The 19,874-nt window shown below is 40.0% G+C and overlaps 1 protein-coding gene across 3 annotated transcripts in view; it reads right to left on the minus strand.

Moving 5' to 3' along the window:
* Nucleotides 1-13,054, minus strand: part of whrna (whirlin a) — a 140,093-nt gene extending 127,039 nt beyond the window's left edge. For all 3 annotated transcript variants that reach the window (XR_006398802.1, XM_044333397.1, XM_044333396.1), the window contains exon 1: nucleotides 10,971-13,054. Coding sequence is in view for 2 of the 3 variants with exons in the window: in XM_044333397.1 (XP_044189332.1) it covers nucleotides 10,971-11,714 (744 nt within the window). In the remaining variant the exon portion in view is untranslated. The remainder of the gene's footprint in view (nucleotides 1-10,970) is intronic.
* Nucleotides 13,055-19,874: the final 6,820 nt, after the last annotated feature.

The following is a 19,874-nucleotide window of genomic DNA, read 5'->3' on the forward strand; positions in this document are numbered from 1 at the left end:
CCATCCGTCTATTACCGTTTTACCTTGCAAGGCAGCTGGATTCACAGGATCACAAGATCACGCAAAAGTCCTCATAGGACGCTGACTGGATTGAAACCCGACAAGATGGATTTTCGCATGATCTTATGATGTCATGATCATATGAATCCAGTTGACTCACAAGGTAAGAAGAGTAATACAGGACTGTTGTATTTAGACTGTTTTGGCCAGGAATACCTAATAAACTGACAGCTCAGTAATTATCCAGAGGCATTTCAGTGTCCCTAATACCACTAATTTAAACAACTTCATTTTCACCTGTGGTGTGACTGGTTTCACCACAGGCCTTCAATAATTAAATCTGATGTCTGTTAAACTCAGAGCACTCCGGGGAATAATGTAATAAGTCATTTCCTGCATGCAGACAGAAGTGACCAGAAACGGAGGGATACAGCTCACTGACCGGATATTAATGGCTGCTTCCGGTGATTTAGTGCTGTGGAGACCAGGTGATGGATTGAGGACACCTTCTCTGTGAACTGAAGCGTTTGGCGGCTCCATTGTAAAACAATTAGACCATTACAATAGAGTCACTTTGGCAGTGAATCTGTCTAACAGACCCCAAGTGGGCCTACCAGAGGAGAATAAAAACACTGCCTTAAGAAGAAATGATGAGATACTGTATTTGACACCAAAAGGGAGGAAAGAGGAGAGACATTCCTTATTTAGTGTCATGAACAGCTCATAGTGTTAATACTGCATGTGTGTATTTATGTGCACATGTGTGAGCTTACGCTGATATAAGAGATTAGTGTACAGGTAGTGGCATGGCCTATCAAAAAGTGAGTGATGGCAAAAAGGTAAAAGATCTTATCTTCTGTCTGTGACATGAGAATGTTTTTCTAAATGAAAAACAAAAATATTTAACAAGGGTTAATAAGGAGAAAGAGAATAGCTGGATAAAACATCAATAAGTGTGAAAGATAACAGCTTAAACATGCTACCCTGACTGCTACTAAGTATAAACTGCAGCAAAGACTCCTCTCAGTGGGTTTCCATCATCTCCCACTCAGTCTTCAAGTCTACCCTTCAACACCAGTAAACATTTCAATATTCATCAGTGCAGCCTGCCACAAGACAAAAGCCAGTCAGAATTGGCCTCCACCTACTTAATTAAAGCAATTAATAAATATTTCACATGATAATCACTGAGAAGAATAGAACTGAGAAGCCACAGTAAAGTTTGAGCTATTGCACTGCATGGAAGGGCTGAACAATACGGTTAAAATCATTAATGAAAATATTTATCACTATATGACAATGTGTAAAATTATGTAATTGATGATGAATGTACTGAACTGTTCCACTGTTATGCTTTAAAGACAACACATCATTATTCACTGTTCCATCCGTTTATCATCTTTCTGCTATTTTTTTTTTTTTTTTTTTTTTTTTAAAAATGGTAGTTGTGAGATTAAACAACACAAAAGGAGGCATTGTTCAGGGTAAAGTCAAATTCAGGGATTTCTTCAAAACTCTATTTGGCCAATATGAGGACTGCCAACTGATAGCATGTGTTCAGTATCTACACACCATGGGACTGTATCCATTTTTTCTGTCCTTTGGGCAGAGAGTTCTGGCTGCCAGAAATTTAAGATGATGAAGAAGAAGTGCTGATCCTCCAGACTTCAGCCATGACTCGTTTCATACTCACACAGCCACATATGGTCACATCTGGAAGCTGGCCAGTACAAGCCGGTGGCCAAATAACTGTTGGCCAGCGGAGCCGTTAGATGCTACTTTAAGTGTCTTGCTCAAGGGCACCCCAAGGGTAGTTTTTGAAGTAGCACCCGTTCATTTTGTTTAATCAGATTTTCCCAGCTGGTTCAACAATTCAAACTGCTCTGCTCTATTATATCCTGCTGTTACCCAAATAGAATAATCCACATTTTGACAGTCCAATTTTTCAGTCCCCATTATACCATATTAAAGATACACCCCTTAATTTTGTCATAGCAACGCTGTTTACAAGTGAGTTCCAAAACAGCACTGAGTTGGCAGGAAATTATGGGATTTGGAGAGCTATAAAAATATGATTTTAAAGAAAAAGCATTTCATTTACTTTTATAATTCAGTATTATAGAAAGCAGTACATCATTATTTAACTGCTGATAATTTAACTATATTGTTAACCTCAGCTGAGGAGTGAAAACACTGGGAAACACTCGCTGAAAAAATGTTATCTGTCAATGTTTTTCCATGTTGACTGTCATTCAAAAACAAACAGGAAGGAATTTGCAGTAAGAGCAAAATTTACTATGCACTTGTTCTGTTACTGGGAAAACTGGGAAAATCAAGCCTTTCTGCCAGTTTAGATGATGGTTGTAGCTCTGTTTTTAGCACATTTTTATTCTGAGAAATAATACATCAGAGAACCCAGAAAACCAATTCACAAAACATAAATAATATGGGAACTAATTACCAGATAAGATAAATGAAAATTGGTGTCTTGAGATATGAGTAAAGTATGACTATGTATTATAATAAAAACCGTACCACTATTAAATTAATTATGACAGATGAATGAAAAGTTCTTAAATTATATTGCCAAATCCCCTTGACTAATTCACACTGAAAACGGAGTATATTGCATTATCTCCTTTTTGTTGTTGCTGGAGTCATTATTCTAAACAAAAAAATTACACTTTCCGGGGAAAAAAATGACCAAGCCTTGATTTTTTTGGCCAAAATGTTTTTTGTCTTTGCAGCACTGAAAATCAATTCTCATTGATATTGCCAGTGTTAAGAAAGCCAAATATAATAAATAAACCCCCTTGTGACTAAAGCAACACGTGCTGAGATTTTTTTTTAAAAAAAGGTTAGACTTACATAACTCCATTAATCTTCAACAGGAAACATTTGAAAACCAGCCAAAGGTCCCTTCACTTCATCATGACTGTTTCTACAGCTTTTACACTTCAATGAAATGTATTTGCTATAAGACGGAGGTGACTTTTTCTAATGACAACTGCATTCTTCTAGCTACTTAGGTACACCTTTCATATAAATCATAGTATAGCAAGCACAGCATGATTTGTATACATATATTATTTGTATGGGAGCACACAATGCACAGAAATGAGTTTCTTGTGAAATAAAGTGCCATCTGAAACCCTGGAGAAGTGGTTATTTACTGTAAACCCATGGCTTTCAGTTGAAAAAAACAGGACTATGGCAGAAGGAGGCTAGTTTATTGGTAGGTTTATTTAGTAAGCATTTTATTTATCCAGGGAATGTTCAGCATGCATGTTTTAGCACTGCCTTCCATATTCAATGACACTACAACAAAAAATTCACCAGACAGCAAATCCTACATTTTCATCACTTGATCAGTTAAGTGTCTAGCTCAAGGGCACATTAGCAGTAGTTGAGGAGAAAAGGAAAGAAGAGAAATAATTCATCTTTGCTGTGATCTTACCAGCATGACATGTGTGCTGTTTACTGTGGTGTTGTATAATCTTTAGGGCACCTTTAGGCAACAATCAGCCCCCACGTTTACAGACAGCTGCACTCCAAACTTCTTTGGTGATTTGACAGACAATATGCTACTCAATGTAACTAGATACATACAAATACCCATATGTAAACACAAGCCCGGAGGGCAGGCCTAAAGGCACTGTACCTCATATATTCCAATCTGCTCACTGCAGTGTTTAATCAGCTAGCAGCCTGAGTGCAGTGCAGATTTGTTTTCACTTTTCACAGGAATGCATTTCTCCCTCTTATATTCAAACATTATATGTCTATTAACTCAGACACAGACCCTATGAAATGTACACTTTAACTTCTTCGAACAGCGGACAGTGAATCTTGAGTGGTACTCTCATCCTGGGCACTATAATAGCCAGAAAAACAACAATCATTAGTGGAAATGCTTCACAATCTATGTTTAGACGACCTTTTGTGGTTGTGCAAATAATGACTGTTGTCCCTCTGAGACATCGAAGTATCTGTGTCTGACAATGGAAACAGGAGACAAACTCATTAACGGATTTTCAATTGCAGTTTAGAATGAACCTGTTTCAAAAGGAATCAAATCACCTTAAGGTGATAAAGGTGCATTAAGTTCAAATAATGGCTGTTGCGTAATAACATGCAATGTTATTCTGCTGCTTATCTATGCAGTCAACCTATGATAGAAATATTTGGGAAATTTCAGGTTTTGAGCTAAGTAACTACAAGCTCAACTGCAACAACAAGCACTCTGGAGCAACTTTATATGTTGACAACATCAAGCAAGACGAACCTCTGTCACAACCGTGGATTCAGCTCCAAGTAGGGCTGTGATGGTATGGATTTTTTTTTTACTGCAGTGAAAAAGCAACGTATCCCCACGGTTTGGCGGTTTACTGACCCCACCCCTGTAATCCTGTCCGCCTGCGGAGCAGTTAGCTCAGCTAACTGGATGGCGGAGTCGGGGATACTGTCGTGCATCCACGTCTCAGTGAAGATAAGCAGTTTGTCATTTCTCTCCAGGAGGTCAGAAGCAGTTTTGGGTAGTCTAGTTTATTGTCGATGGAGTGGATGTTGGCGAGGAAGACTGACAGGAGAGCTGGTTGACTGGTGTTAGCCTTTAGCCTAGCTTGGATGCCAGCTTGCTTGCCATGCTTCCAGTTTCTCGCACACCACTTACAGCGTGCCCCTGGGTGGTCATACTCGTGAGGGAATGCAGAGGTCTTGCAGCCTGGTGTCTGGAGCAAGCCCAGGAAACACAGATTCTCCAACATATCACGTAACCTCCTACATCTCTACTATATTACTATTTATCACACAGTACAAGCACATCAGACCAACATATGACAGTTGTAGTTAACATTTAAAAAAAATAAAAAATTTAGTGATGATGGTAATGAGCTCAACCCCATGGTAAGCATCACATGACTGTAGTATTGCGGTAATGCGGTTATCGTCACAGCCTTAGCTCCAAGCTATGAATCAATTAATACCGTCCTCTAGCTTAATGAGATTTCTATCTGCCTCCCTCCATCTAATCAACACACTGACCATTAGCAGTCTGCAGAGCTGTGCCAGGCCACACGCTTCCCATTTCTCTGACTTGTGGCCAAGTCTTTGCATGTCAATGTGTCTGGCAGCCGCCCAGGTGTCGACCCAATGAAGACCGGACACATCTTCATTCTTTTTTTTTTTTTTTTTTTTTTAATCCACTCACCCCGTACAGGCTGGTCAGAGCAACTGCCGCCCCAAAAACACCAAACTACAGTATCTCTTAGAATTACCGTAGACATGGTTCAAAACAAAGAAAAGAAAAAGGGAAGACAGGAAAACATGTCCACTAACAAGGTCATCTCCAGCTCCTCTTCTTGTGTCTTTGTGTCATCACTCTGCCTTTGTTTCTCCCTCTCACACTCTCTAAGACTTGAGACCAATCAGATTAAAAAGTCAGAGGGACCCAACAGTCTGTGGCTGATGCTTGTCTTGTTGTTGAAGCTCTGGCTCCAAAACAACAGGATATATGCCCCTATCCCTATCATGTCTCCTGACCACCCAGCACACACACTACTGAGCAGATGATAAAGAAAAGGTCTATAAGCTGACTGGGTGGCTCACCTTGGCAGTGACTCCAGAGACTGGGGCCAAATCAGGCTCTCATGAAGAGAAGAAAGAGAGACAGAAAGAAATAAAGCTATAAGCCCTTGACTTGTCCCCTGGGCAAAACAACAATCTGCTGCTTTCAGAGGCCATCCCTGAACTCATCAGACAACACAGGTTTGCTAAAGTGGCGTGGATTACGCATAAATGGAGGAATACAGCAGGGGGACTGTGTGAATGGGTAATGAGTTGAACACAAAATAAGTTGCAAAGGCTTATTCAAAGCCAACGTTGTTGTTTGTGTGGGATTAGTGATTTATCATTTCTTGGATGGCAGTGAAGGAGAGTTTTCTAATAACATTCTGGTTGTGCAAATAAGCGAGAACTGCTGACAAAGTCAAAATTCAATCTAAACTTTGTCTCATATCAGATTGAGTTTTATGGTCTAAAACCTGGTCTTAATCCTTGTTTTTGGCTACTTGGGGGCAGAAGAATTCCAAATGTATCTGAAAGACACACAGCCCTGACATATGATCACCTTATAAAGATTTTACGGCTAACATGTTCACTGAAAATTGCCTGTTTACACATCATGGATGTGATGATCCACCTGATGAATACAATCTGATATCCAATATTGACTCTCCTTTAAAGCTCTGTTTTGGTCTCCACCAACTCCTGAGAAAATTGTCAGGCTCTTTAGCTAGATGTCTGCCATTTGGAGATGGACAGGTAGTGTGCAGTGGGTTTATAAGAGCTTGTTTGCTGAAATCAGCTGCCTGCTGCTGCTGGAAAAAAAGCTTAATGAGAGTGCTGAAATTGAACCATGCAGTAAATGTGTCATGAAACCAAAACAACTACCTAAAAGATGCCAAATATCTCTGTAAAGATTTAGGGATGGGTGACAATTTTCTGAAGGTTTGTCGCTACAAGTGAGTGATGGCTTTCACATTACAGAGTGATTTGAATCAAAATACTAAATCAGTTGGGCTTTGAAATTGGATATTCTGTGGGAGCATGACTTCAGTTCAAGGTGAGGAGCCTGGATCAGTGATTGCTGTCACAAATGGATTCATCAAGAGCGTCCAGACAGCAGCTTATTCAAAAGTGACATTTCATCTGTCAAATGTGCCAGAAGCTTAACTTCACCAAGCTGTTTTTAGACTCGGCTGGTGGCTTTTATAAATGACTTTAAACATTTAGAATAAAGAATGTCGTAATGCATTGAGATGATTTTAAGAAGAAACTATAATGGATACAATTATTGAAGAAATGACATTTATTCAAACTGTATATATTTAATCTCTTTTACAATTAGAAATGTTTTTATTTATGTTGTGGTTTGTTGTTTAAGGACTGAGGAAACACTAGTTCAATTATTGATTAAAGTCGGTATTTTGGCTGTTCAAGCAAGGACTAAGTGTTTATAAAACAATCAACAGCTCAATGGTCTGTGTATAATTTCCCCAAGTGAAAAAAGCTTTAAATACACTCACTGGCCACTTCATTAGGTACGCCTGTTCAACTGCTCATTAAAGCACATATCTAATCAGCCAATCAGGCAGCAGCAACTCAATGCATTTAGGCATGTAGACATAGTCAAGACGATCTGCTGAAGTTCAAACAAAACATCAGAATGGGGAAGAAAGGTGATTTAAGTGACTTTGAATGTGGCATGGTTGTTGGTGCCAGGTGGGCTGGTTTCAGTATTTCAGAAACTGCTGATATACTGGGATTTTCACTCACAACCATTTCTAGGGTTTACAGAGAATGGTCCAAAGAAGAGAAAATATCCAGTGAGCGGCAGTTCTCTGGGCGAAAATGCCTTGTTGATGGCAAAGGTCAGAGGAGAACGGCCACTTTGGTTCGAAATGATACAGAGGCAACAGTAACTCATTACAACCGAGGTATGCAGAAGAGCATCGTTGAACGCACAACACGTCAAACCTTGAAGCAGATGAGCTACAGCAGCATAAGACCACACAGGGTGCCACTCCTGTCAGCTAAGAAGAGGAAACTGAAGCTACAATTGGTACAAGTTCACTAAAATTGGACAATAGAAGATTGGGAAAATATTGCCTGGTCTGATGAGTCTCGACTTCTGCTGCGACATTCAGATGGTGGGGTCAGAATTTGGCATAAACAATGCTGTCATGGTGTGGAGGGTATTTCCTTGGCACACTTTGGGCCCCTTAGTACCAACTGAGCATCATTTAAACACCACAGCCTACCTGAGTATTGTTGCTGACCATGTCCATCCCTTCATGACCACAGTGTACCCATCTTCTAATGGCTACTTCCAGCAGGATAATGCTCCATGTCACAAAGCTCAAATCATCTCAAACTGGTTTCTTGTACATGACCATGAGTTCACTGTACTCAAATGGCCTCCGCAGTCACCAGATGTCAATCCAATCGAGCACCTTTGGGATGTGGTGGAACGGGAGATTTGCATTATGGATGTGCAGCCGACCAATCTTCAGCGACTGCGTGATGCTATCGTGTCAATATGGACCAAAATCTGAGGAATGTTTCCAGAATTTTGTTGAGGCAGTTCTGAAGGCAAAAGGGGGCTCAACCTGGTACTAGCACGGTGTACCTAATAAAGTGGCCGATGAGTGTATACCCTTAAATTGAACCTTTCACATTGTGTGACATTATCACATATTCCAGTTGTTCCAACACATCATTGAAGGCACATGATGCACAGACTGAGTGAAATATTAACATTAAACTTAAGATTCTATTACATAAGGTGTAAATATGGTATATGTCGCCTGCAACATGTTATTCATATTTGGTATCTTCATTTGAATATAACATAACATAATTCTGATGGTTTGTACAATGTTTCTCTACACAACATTAGTTTGTATTGATGGATTCACTAGTAGGCAGAGGTTAAATGATTGCAGTTTTAAAGGCCTGTAATAACATTTAGACTAAACCGAGGATGCATAAAAATAACTGAACAAGCATTTTTTAATGACCTCCAGTGGGGATTTTATCTCAGGCCGGCTGCTCTCCTGTTGGCTGTGTGCCTGTTCTGTAAGACGGATAACAGCAGTAGGTAAAGCACCAGTGCTAACAGTATAACTAGTAGTGGTCAGTTGTAGAGTGTGTGTTTTCACCCGCTAACCTTTCTTAACCTCAAAACAGGCCACAGCTGCTCACATAAGAAATTACCTGCACTCTGAAAGGGATCTCAAGAGAAAAACTCTCCAAGTGTTCATTTACAGTAACAACAATCAATAGTCTGTAATCCACAGATGAGAGACAACTTTAAATATGGAGAAAATTGATAGAAAAAACATGAATGGTAAATTCTGTCATTGGTATTCTATCCAATACAGTTTGAGATCATGTTCAATGTGAAGTGAAGACACGTTCTGCTGCAGTCTTGTGACTAAAGGCTTTAGGTTGCAGAGCAGATGTAGAGAAACACCTAGGGCAAAACTACAACAATGACCTCTTTACTTTACCATACACCATCAGTAATCATGTATGAACATATGGGGGCTATGGGTCCAACTCATAGATAGATAAACAGCTTAACAAGGTGGTGGTTTTACACCACAAAAATTACGAACAGAATACAATGAGAAAATACCAATGAAACTATGTGAAATGTGTTCATATCAAAGTTGTGACTACAGTGGAGCCAGGACTATTAAGGCACAGTCACCCATAGCAATCAGGCAGGTTTGTAGAGCAACCAAAAGACATCTGCAGTAGGTAGAATAGAGGATAAATATATCTGAAATGTATCTAAGACCCTGACCCTGTAAAACCCTTAAAATATATTCTAAAACACACAGGCAACCAGTAAAGGCCAGGTGTAACATGTTCTCATCTCTTGGCATTAGATAAGAGCCTATAAGGCAGTATTTTGGATTAAATGAAGGAAGGGGATTGCTTTATGCCTGAGCTGTGCATAAAAAGAATTACAAAAGTCCACATGAGAAGAGATAAAAGCATGGATGACTTTTTCAAGATCACTGAAGGTTAGAAAGGACTTAATTTGAGCTGTAATCCATGGCTGTCAGAGGGAACAAACCACTGACCTTCCAACTACGCACAAACGATCACTATTTTAGAAAGCAGCTTATAGATGGTTTGAATATATAGATAGTTAGCACTTTTGTAGTTATTTCTCTTTGTCTAGGCAGCATTGTCATCTGTTTTTACTGATAAATAACTATCCCCTCATAGTAAGTGTGAGCCAGAGCTGTCCAAGTAGATGGAAATCTGTCAAAACCTTCTTTTTGTTTTTCCTTTATTTGACTGGGTAAAAGGTTTCATTGAGATTAAACTCTCTTTTTCAAGAGAGATCTGGCCAAGAGGACAGCACAGCAAGAACATTGCGGCAACAATAATATGCTAGAAAAGAGTATATGTAATATCCAGTTAAGATGAACAGGTACAGAATGAGTTTTCCAAAACAAAGGAAAAACCATATATAAGTAGCAAAAGCACTGACCAAGACTTATATTTCCCAGATCCTTTAAAACTGACTTGAACCTTTTTTTTTTTTTAAGAACAATGAATCCCGTAATATGAGTGTGTACAGCATGGGCAAATGGGTGTGAATGAGGACAATCACAAAATCAATAACAAATGGAGGAGAGACGTGAGAAAGGGAGAGGTAGAAACAGTTAGGAGGAGAAGAAGAAAACAAGATGACTTTCCAGCACCATGGACAGCTCATAGGACTCATAAAACCTTGCAAGGTCCTTACAATATAGCCTTTTAAATCAATCTTCACTGCACACAGATCAGACATACTCTTGTATCACCTCATTTGCTAATAGGCTTTCTTTACACTCCGTGGCCTGGACAATAGTGCTCAGAGCTAAAGTGACCTGGGTCTTTATTCTCAGTTTATAGCTCCAAAGCATAAGGGGCCAACCTCCACCTCCTTCCCCACAAACACACACTCCTCTATGGTTACCAGCTGCTTTGAAAGTGTCTAGTTACCTGCCTGCGTCCTAGCAGTAGTAGCAGTCTACAGTTTACACTACGGTGCTGCAACACGTTGCTCGTTGATATTACAAATAGCCTTATCTCCTTCCCGCCAAGAAAATTAATTCCCCTCAGCAAATCGGGCTTGTTAGCAACAAGAGGTCCATTTTAGATGCTGAGGTCAAATACATAATTAATATGAGGCTGGAGCGTAGTATACACAGGAGATAATATATGTTTAGAGGACAAGGCCAGTGCAAACAGTTCCCGCGACTCTGACATTGGTGCCAGTTCACTGAACAGCTGCAGGCTACTAATTTATCCAAAGCATGAATGTGCGGTCTGTGCTGTAAAAGCTGTGCGTGTGCAAGTTTGGTGTAAGTGAAAAATAGAAAAAGAAAAAAAAAAAAAAAACTTACCTTAACTGCTTCAGCGTGAGTGACTTTGTCGAAGACTTTGTCATTGACTTTCATGATCTGGTCCCCGATCCGAAGACCCTCTTTCTCCGCCAGGCTCCCCGGCTCCACCAGGGACACGTAGATGCCGACCCCGTGCTCCGAGCCGCCCCGGATGCTGAAGCCCAGGCCCTCGTTGCTCTTGTGCCGCTTCATCGTGACCTGCCGCAACTCACCCGGCGGCTCGTGGATAAAGTTCCTCCCGAGGAGAGGCACCAGGGGAGCTGTCCCGTCGCTGCTGGTGCTGAAGCTGTCCGGCGAGCCCCGCAGTGCCACCTGAAACTCGGGCGGGTTGTTTGGCGAGAAATGTCCCGGGGGAGTCGGGCTGGCGCTGGGGAAGTCGCCCGGTGGGGGTTCCGCGTTGCCGTTGCTCGCAACTAAATCCGATTTTAAGTAGAGGCCCTCCGAAGTGTACTGCTCGAAGAGCAGCTGGTCAGAGCGCGGGATGACCAGCCGCAACATGGGCAGAAGTTGCCGCTTGCTGGGCGCGTTGAGGATGACGTTGAGGGTCTGTACCAGGTCGTACACGTTGCGTTTGGAGTGGTAGACGTTGAGGCAGTGGATGAACTGCTCCCTCTCGAAGTCGTTAAGCAGGAGGTTGAGCGCGTTGTGCAGCTTCCTCACGTTGGCCGAGAGCGTCCGCGCGCTGGAGGCCACAGAGTTGGCCGAGGAGCTGAGCGACATGCGCTCCAGGTCGGTATTGCTCATCCTGGCGGTGTGACCGGGACACGGCGCCACACTGGTGCGGGTTAGAGAGCTGGCATTACGGGCTGGCGGCGCGGGATTAGACCGGCGCTTGGCATCACGACCGCTGGAAGACGCACACTCCGGTTATATCCATGTCCATCTCTCTCCAGCAGATGCTCCACTTATTATTCGCAATTTGCAGGACAGAGGGACGGAAGGGAAACTTCAACAGGCAATTAAGTCCAACTAATTCAATTTCACAGTCGACATGAGTTAATTAGCACTTACCATCATTTAGAGACCAGCACTTGAATTCTGCAAACTTCGCGTGGAAAACGGTGCGTCAAAACTGGACGTGCGATAAACAGCCTCGCGGAAAACTCGTCCCGCTCCGCCGGAGAGCTTAGCAATGAGCCACGTAGGATCTCAGCCTGCGTGTCATTAGCTGCGGTCTTATTTTCCAGGAGGTCAGGTGGCTGCCGAGCCACCGCTTCTCTGGTGTCCGCTTCACCGTCAACAGCTCCACTACAAGGCGGAATAAACAACACCGCAACTGAAAACTACCTGTATTTAGTTCACTGTTGGGCTCGCAACTCAGAAAGAAAAGCTATTTCATCGACGAAGAAAAAGAAAAGACAAAAAGTTATTTTTTTCTGCTCCTGCTCAGCGTCCCGAGGAGTTCATGATATCCTGCTCTGGTCTCGGTTTTAGTTCCAAACGACGTCAAGTTCACAAAAATAATTATCCACCAGTGTATTCCAGCCGTTTGTTTGTTTGTTGGTGTTATTATTAGCCTGTTAACAGTCCGGTCGCAGTGTTGAGGTGACCCGCTGCTCGGTGCCTCCGTTTCTCAGACGTTACTACAGCTCTTACCCGCCTCTGACCGTCCTCTGTCAGGAAATGACGCAGCCTCGTGCAGCCAACACGTTATTTATAACCAACAACATGCGCTCGTGGCCCCATGCTCGCGACACTACAGAGAACAATAAGTTGCTAAACGGACGTTAATTGCTACGTATTGATTAGCTCCAGCTTGTAGCCAGTTAGCGTAAGTGTAATGTTAACCCATGAGATGCACAAGCTGCTTTTAGGACGTATTGATTGTGACTAAAAGGGAAGATAGTGGGACAGGGATTCCAGTTTCATGTCTGTTGTTTTTATATTAAGATTGTCTTTGGATTTTTGTTGCTTATTGTTAAAGAGGATTCTATGATGTCATGTATTACTGTCTGTCCTGTTTTTTCTGACATCAGGGACCATGTTGGAAACAAGTGTTCTCACTTTTACATGTTATCCCTTGGATTCATTGTCTTCTATATCCATAAATAAAATCAATCAATCAGTCAAACTGGGCACAAACCCTATAGTATGCCCTTGTAATTTTGTTTTTATTCACCACTTTTCGGTTCTTATATTTAAATTTGTATTTTTATAGCGTATATGCAGCAAAAGATGATTTGCAGAACGTTTTATAGTTTGATTTCTCTCATTATTTCACCAGGGAGTTTCACCAGAAACTCTGTTTAAATATTACTATTGTTTCTTTTTCACAACTGCTGTTCAGTGTAAATAAACTCATCAATGCTGTTGTGTTTACAACAATTTATAATGCATAAAGTTTACTCCAAAGTGGCTGCTAGAGTGCACACTGTGGAATAAAACAAAAGAGAAACACATAAAAAAGCATCACTAATAGACCGCTTTCAAAGCTGACATTGGGAGTTGTCATAGTTGGAAAAACATCAGTGATGACTCCTGTATTCATGTGTACCAGTTAGTCATGGCAGTGAGCCAGAATCGACAATGCCAGGACCCTGAAGCCAAAGCAGCTAAATGGATTTCAGCCATCATTAACTTGATTATTTACACCTGTGCTTTTCCCACTGTGACATCTCAAAATGAAAAACGCCTTCTTTTCCCAAAAGACAACTGGTTAACAGTTTTGAAATCATTTATATGATTATAATTATAATTATTAGTATTATAATAAAACTTTTTCTTTTAAACTATTCAATACTATATACAATTTCACCAAATAAATTTCCTCATTTAGGCGCCCTTTATAGTGGTCAGTGTAGATTTTCTTACATTTATCATCTATCATTATTGAACTCTTACTACAGAAGCTACAACTATATACAGTACACTACTGGTTAGTTTACCACAGCGTGGAATCACTTATTGCACAGTGATTTTATTATAATAATGGCATAAAAGGACATTTTAGCGCAGAAAACTTTATTCTCAGATTCTTAAACAGGAACCAAAAGAACTTTTAAAATGACTTGTGGGCTAAACCGGCATCTGGTGGAGGCTAATCTCACCTGTCTTTAATGTTGACATGGAATATAAAGACCATGAGGCATGATGAGGTCAGATGATTAGATCTCAACTTATAGTAGAAGGTTTCATTGTACCTTTATTTCCTATTTCCTGATAAATTCTTTGCCATTTTTGTATCCTTAAATCCCACATTGTGAAAAAGCAGCTTTTATTTAATATCATATCACACTGAATTCATGCATCTTTCCCTGATTGCCTGATTTCACTCCATTGTCCAGATAGCATCAATCTTTTCCTGGAGGTCGCCTGGTGGTGAGAGTTTAACTAGCTTTGGAATCCCTTATCCATGAGTCCTCGAGCCGTAGCCAAAAGGAGCAAAGTGGAGTTGAACTCAGTTGCCCTAGTGATCAATCACAAGTGCAAAACGGTGAGAATATCAACTGTAAATGAAGCCTGGTGCTCTGAGGCCACTGTGTTGACAAATGGCACTTTGCAGTTTTTGGCAGAGTTTCAGAGCTGATCCTTCATTAAAAATTGCAGCTGCTAAGAGCCAAATATTCATTCTGCTTTATTAACCAGAAACTGATGTGTTTGAAAGGCTGACCGGGGCAAACTGAGCACTGTCTGCTCTCAGAAAAAGAACTACTGTGTCGGTTTAATTTGAAATTGGGACCAAGTGTGCGCTGGGTGATAAAAATCCCTCATGCAAAAGTGAGTGAAAAATGAAAACAGACTTGGAAAATCAAAATGGTCTATGGAAATGAATCAATAACATGGAGCAGTGATTATCGGAGGAGTAAATGAGATTAAAGCCGAGCCGACTGAAATCACAGATGAAGTCAACACTCTGCTTCCTGAAAGTGTCACAGCAGAATTGTCAGCCAGACAGAAACACAGTCAGCCAGATAAAAAGCATCTGATAGCATATGCATAGTTTCAGAGGAGGTTTATCAGTTAATGGTTTTTCTCTCTAAGTCTTTATTTTTTCTTTTCTTCTTCTAGATAAGCATTCCAAGCTCTTTGATTTGTTCATAATGGTGATAGTTCATTCCAGTTTATGATAAGATGGTTTGATACAATGATTAGGGCTGCGACTACCGATTATTTTCATTTTCATTTCATTTTTCAAATTAATTGATTAATCATTTATGAAAATGTCATAAAAAATGTAAAAAAAATAAAATACAATAAAGGCTCACCACAAGTTAACAGAGCCCAAGACAACATCTTCAAATTGTTTGTCTTGACTGATTGACTCATCAATTAATCGATGAATCGTTGTGGCACTATTGAAGATACACTCCCTGATTTTTAGGATCCAACAGCCTTTCCTGGTTCAAAATGACAACACCAGCCTGCACAAACCAAGGTCCATAAAGAAATGGTTTTCACAGTTTGGTGTGGAAGAACGTGACTAGCCTGCACAGAGCCCTGACCTCAATCTCATCTAACATCTTGGGGATGAAATGTAATGTCGACTGCGAGCCACTTCTAAAATATTGAGGGGAGGCTCAATTAATATATGGTCAACAATTACATAAACTATGGCAGTCATGTTTGGATGTCTAATGAAGCTATGCAAGTGTTCTGTGGCAAAAAAAAAGATGAATATGAACTTTTTAAATCGACTTAGAAATTGACTAACGGCAACAAAACTACCAAATTGTGCATTCTGTGTGGTGATTGTGGGTCCACTGGTAATCTGGCAGTGCTGAATAACCCATGATTACCATAAACTGTGTCCGGAAGAGTCCAACTGGCAATATAATAATGCAATTTAATGTGCATGAGAAAACAAAGTCTCAATTATCTTTTTAATAACCGTGAAATTACACACAAGGCATAGGTTAGGATTCATCTGTAGGAAAGTGGAAGAAAATAGTTTTGAGTTTTGGTTTTGTAAATTAGTTCCTTATCCAACACTACAAACTAGAACAAATTTTAACAGCACTTTGTGTATGACAGGAGTTAGCTGTGGAGGTCTGCAGGGTCAGCCGTGCCGGTAATTTCAGCGTTAAGTGGCCAATAATATGGTCTAGTTGAGATGACATGTTGCAACCTACAGTAACTGAAAAATAACTGTTTTGAATTACAATTTTCAGAGTGGCAGACAATAAAAGGTGAATAATAAGAGCCTGCTTTTCACTGTGCAATGACAATGACACTGAACACTTGGAAAGCAGTAATTTAAGAGTTTAAGACAAAAATCACATCACAGTTTGTCAGTGTTCAGTCAAATCTTATTTTTGTGCTTAGAAGTTCTCTTTAAGACTTTCAGTGATGCCGTGAATAGAATTTAGGGGGCAGTCAACAAAACACAAGACACCTAGATTTCGGCTAACATGCTAGGAGTGAAAGCCAGTGAAAAAAGAAATCAATGAAAAATGGTGAAACAGCTTTTTTTTTGTCTGTTTAGCTAAGAGGGAGTTAAAAGAGAGACTGTGTGTGCACATGTGTGTGTTTGTGTGACTGTGTGTGTCTGAGGTTGATCGATGGCAGTAATTAGAGGAGTTCAGCAGTGGGAAACATTGGAAAGCCAAACAGTATTATAATGGACAAAGACACATACAACAAGCAGAGCAGCAAAGAAGAGACAGTTACAAAGAGTCCAGTATGTGAAAGAAATTGAAACACTGAGAAAGGAATAAATACAAAAAAGAGAGATAATGAACACAACGAGCTCTTCAATAACACCCGCAGAGCCGGTGATTTTGGCTGTTATTGTGATTTTCAATTTTAACTCTTAGTTGAACGCCCACCGCTGCTATCCAGGGACGTACAAATATAAATTCTTTCATGGTGACAGAGCAATTAGTTTGTTAATGTAGAGATGACCACTGTGAGCTTAATCTCTGCATTATGATAACAGCTCTGTGTGTAACTGTGTGTGTGTGTGTGTGTGTGTGTTTGTGTATGTGTGTGTGTGTGTGACCAGGGCACTTTGCCCCAGGAAAAGATTTCCCAAAATAAAGAAGGCTACCTACTCATAATTAAATTACCACATTTCATGGTTAATTGTATTCATTTTGAAGGCTTAACAAGGCTTAAATACTTCACTTAATAGGCTTAACTGTGTATGACTAAAAGCTTAACAGAGTCATCAGTTTTCCTCAAAGAGAGAATAAATGGCCTCTGAACAGGTGGGCATTTAAAACAAAAGCAACATATGTTTAAAGGTACACTAAAATATATTTTCATATCAACAATGGGTCAAATGACTGTGTGTGATGTGAAAGGGCCCACTCTTAAAGATTCCCTGTGGAGTTTTTGACCTCTAGTAGTGCTGTGGAATAGTTGTGGATTATAAGTGGATCCTTGTTTTGTTTTTGTCATGCATGCATGTGATAGGATATACAGTCCTACCAATTGTTTCACACTAGTTCACTGATCTACAGGTGGCTGTAATGTGCCAAGAAATACAAAAATGCACCAACAAAGGCAGAGAAGAAGTAGACTGCAAGTCGGTAAACATGGATGCAAACAATGCAGGATTTAAAATACTTTTTAAAAAACAGTTATGCAGATGTTTTATGAGGACGGAAATGCTTTCAAAACATTTCACAAGGATACACGCAATGATTTTTGGTGAGTAACAGTGAATGTAAACATGACGTTTGTTTACAAGAAAACACCGTCAGGCACCTTTAATGATGAACCTACAGAGAATTAAAACCCAACTCTGCAGTTCTCAGCTAATGGTTTTGGTTTTACAGCCTGCAAATGTACTGTTTTGGTTCACTCTCACCACTCATCAACCAGCAGCAGCAGGCAGCTGTGAAAAAACTGTACAATACTCACCCAGTACCAACTGGCAAACAGATGGTGGAGCATTTAACAGCTAAAGAGCCAGATATTTTAATCAAGAGTTAACAGAGACCAAAACAGAGCTAAAAGGGGAATGAATATTGGTCTAGTAGTGAATTAATAATCCAGCAATTTGAATAACATTTCTATTTTGTCATGATGTGTTATTTGCTGGATTTATACGGTATTGGCCCAAATATAAGGTGACCCTGATTTTTGACTTTATCGTGTCCCTCACACCTCTAAGTCAAACCTACACTTTTGCCTGTACTTGTACCTAATATATGAACCATTTCATCTGACTTGTGTTGCTAGGAAACAGCTCAGGCCAGGATTATGTCCTGTCAGGTGCTGACGTGAGAAACACCCAAGAATTATAATTAATTATTTTGAATGTTCATATAATCAGAGCACAGCAGCAGGAAATAAACCTGGATCCATTCAGAACATGTATACTATATTTATCTCTTTTAACATGGACTCATACTTGTAGTCGCATATACTGACACTCAACTTGAAGAAAAAGCATCATCACAATCAACACAGAACATAGCTTGTCCAATCTTTGCATAGCACTTTTTAATAAGTGAATATACAAGAAACTTGTACAGAGAGGATATGAAGTCAGCATGGAACAGCAGAGCTGATTCTAAGAGCAGAGAGACTGCAGAGAAATGGTGCTGAGTGTCTGAAAACATCAACACACTCAGACTGGAGGCGCACCTTAATGAGTCACACAACATTGAGCTTTTCCCACTGATTACCTTTAAAACATGACTCTGGCTATTCACCAGGAAGAAGAGGTTTTCATTAGGTTTTATGTAGGAGACTCAGGGCTCCAGTGTCACATTTAACTAACAAAGTTATTTAACATAACTCCTGTCACTTAGATTTTTACATTTATTTATATACAAGTGTAAAACTGTGACGATTACTTAACTGTAAGTACAAAAGCCGTTACAAAGGTGATTCAATGAAAGTGTGGACAACTGTTTGAAGTTGTAGTTTCTACTTTAATATATGACATACTGTGGTTAAGCGCCTCCAAAACAATTCTTTCCATCCATTTCCCATCAGTCTTCATGGGGAAAAACAACTTTATTCACTAGTTTTATTACCACAAGTGTCCTCAATGAACTACATCTTATGAGTCATATGTGTTTGTGGAGCTAAAGCTGCAGGAGGAGAGGTCTGATGTGAAAAAGGCACAAGTAGAATAAGTATAACATACTAAGTATTAAGGTAATGTTATTGACTGTTCACCAGCCATTGTCAGTCTCAACAGAAATGGAAAACTATATAATTTTCACAGAGATATTGTGACCATATTGTGTCCAGCTCATTTAACTGTTACGTGTTCAAGCTTTCCATCACCAGGGCGAATTCAAAAACAACTATTGGAGCCAGTCGTTGCCATCATTTTTGTGTTTTTTGGTCATTTCACTCTTCTTAATAATCTTTTTTCTTTTATTATTTTCTTTCAGTCTTTTCTGTGGCTGTTCAAGTGTTCTGCACTTAACCCAACCTCAAATGTCACCTTGTTTAGCTCAAACATGTGTCAAGTAAGGCCACTGAATACAGTAACAAGTATGTACAAGTAATAAAAATGACTTTGACAGTTTGATAAAGAAAGAAAGAAAAACCTGAGTATAAACATAAAATAAATTAGAGTATGGTTTAAATTTCTATAAACAGGTCTTGAGATAAAAAGGGCACCACTTGTGTGAACTGGTTTTCTAGTCTATCTCATTTTCTACATGAGTAGCTCCCCTGTGGTGAAGCTTTCATGATGTTTAAAAGAGGAGTGTCAACAAGGAGAACCAGAGACAATGAACATGTGTTAAGAAATGGGTTTTTTATTTTCAGCCTTTAATTTTCTAACAAGTCCTAAGTAGAGCCTCAGAGAGTCACGAGCATGGCTGTAGACTCTTGGTCTTGTTATTTATTTTAGAACTTCAAGAAGTCTGGGGCACCATCATCATCAAAGAAAGTCTGAAGATGCGACTTGTTTTCTGGTGCAAAACTTCAAATTGTCTGATTATAAACAGATATTGAACATATTCATTGAGGACATCTAGGACTAGCTGAAGAAAC

This window comes from Thunnus albacares, chromosome 18 (assembly GCF_914725855.1).
Source record: "Thunnus albacares chromosome 18, fThuAlb1.1, whole genome shotgun sequence".
In the NCBI taxonomy this organism is placed as follows: Eukaryota; Metazoa; Chordata; class Actinopteri; order Scombriformes; family Scombridae; genus Thunnus; species Thunnus albacares.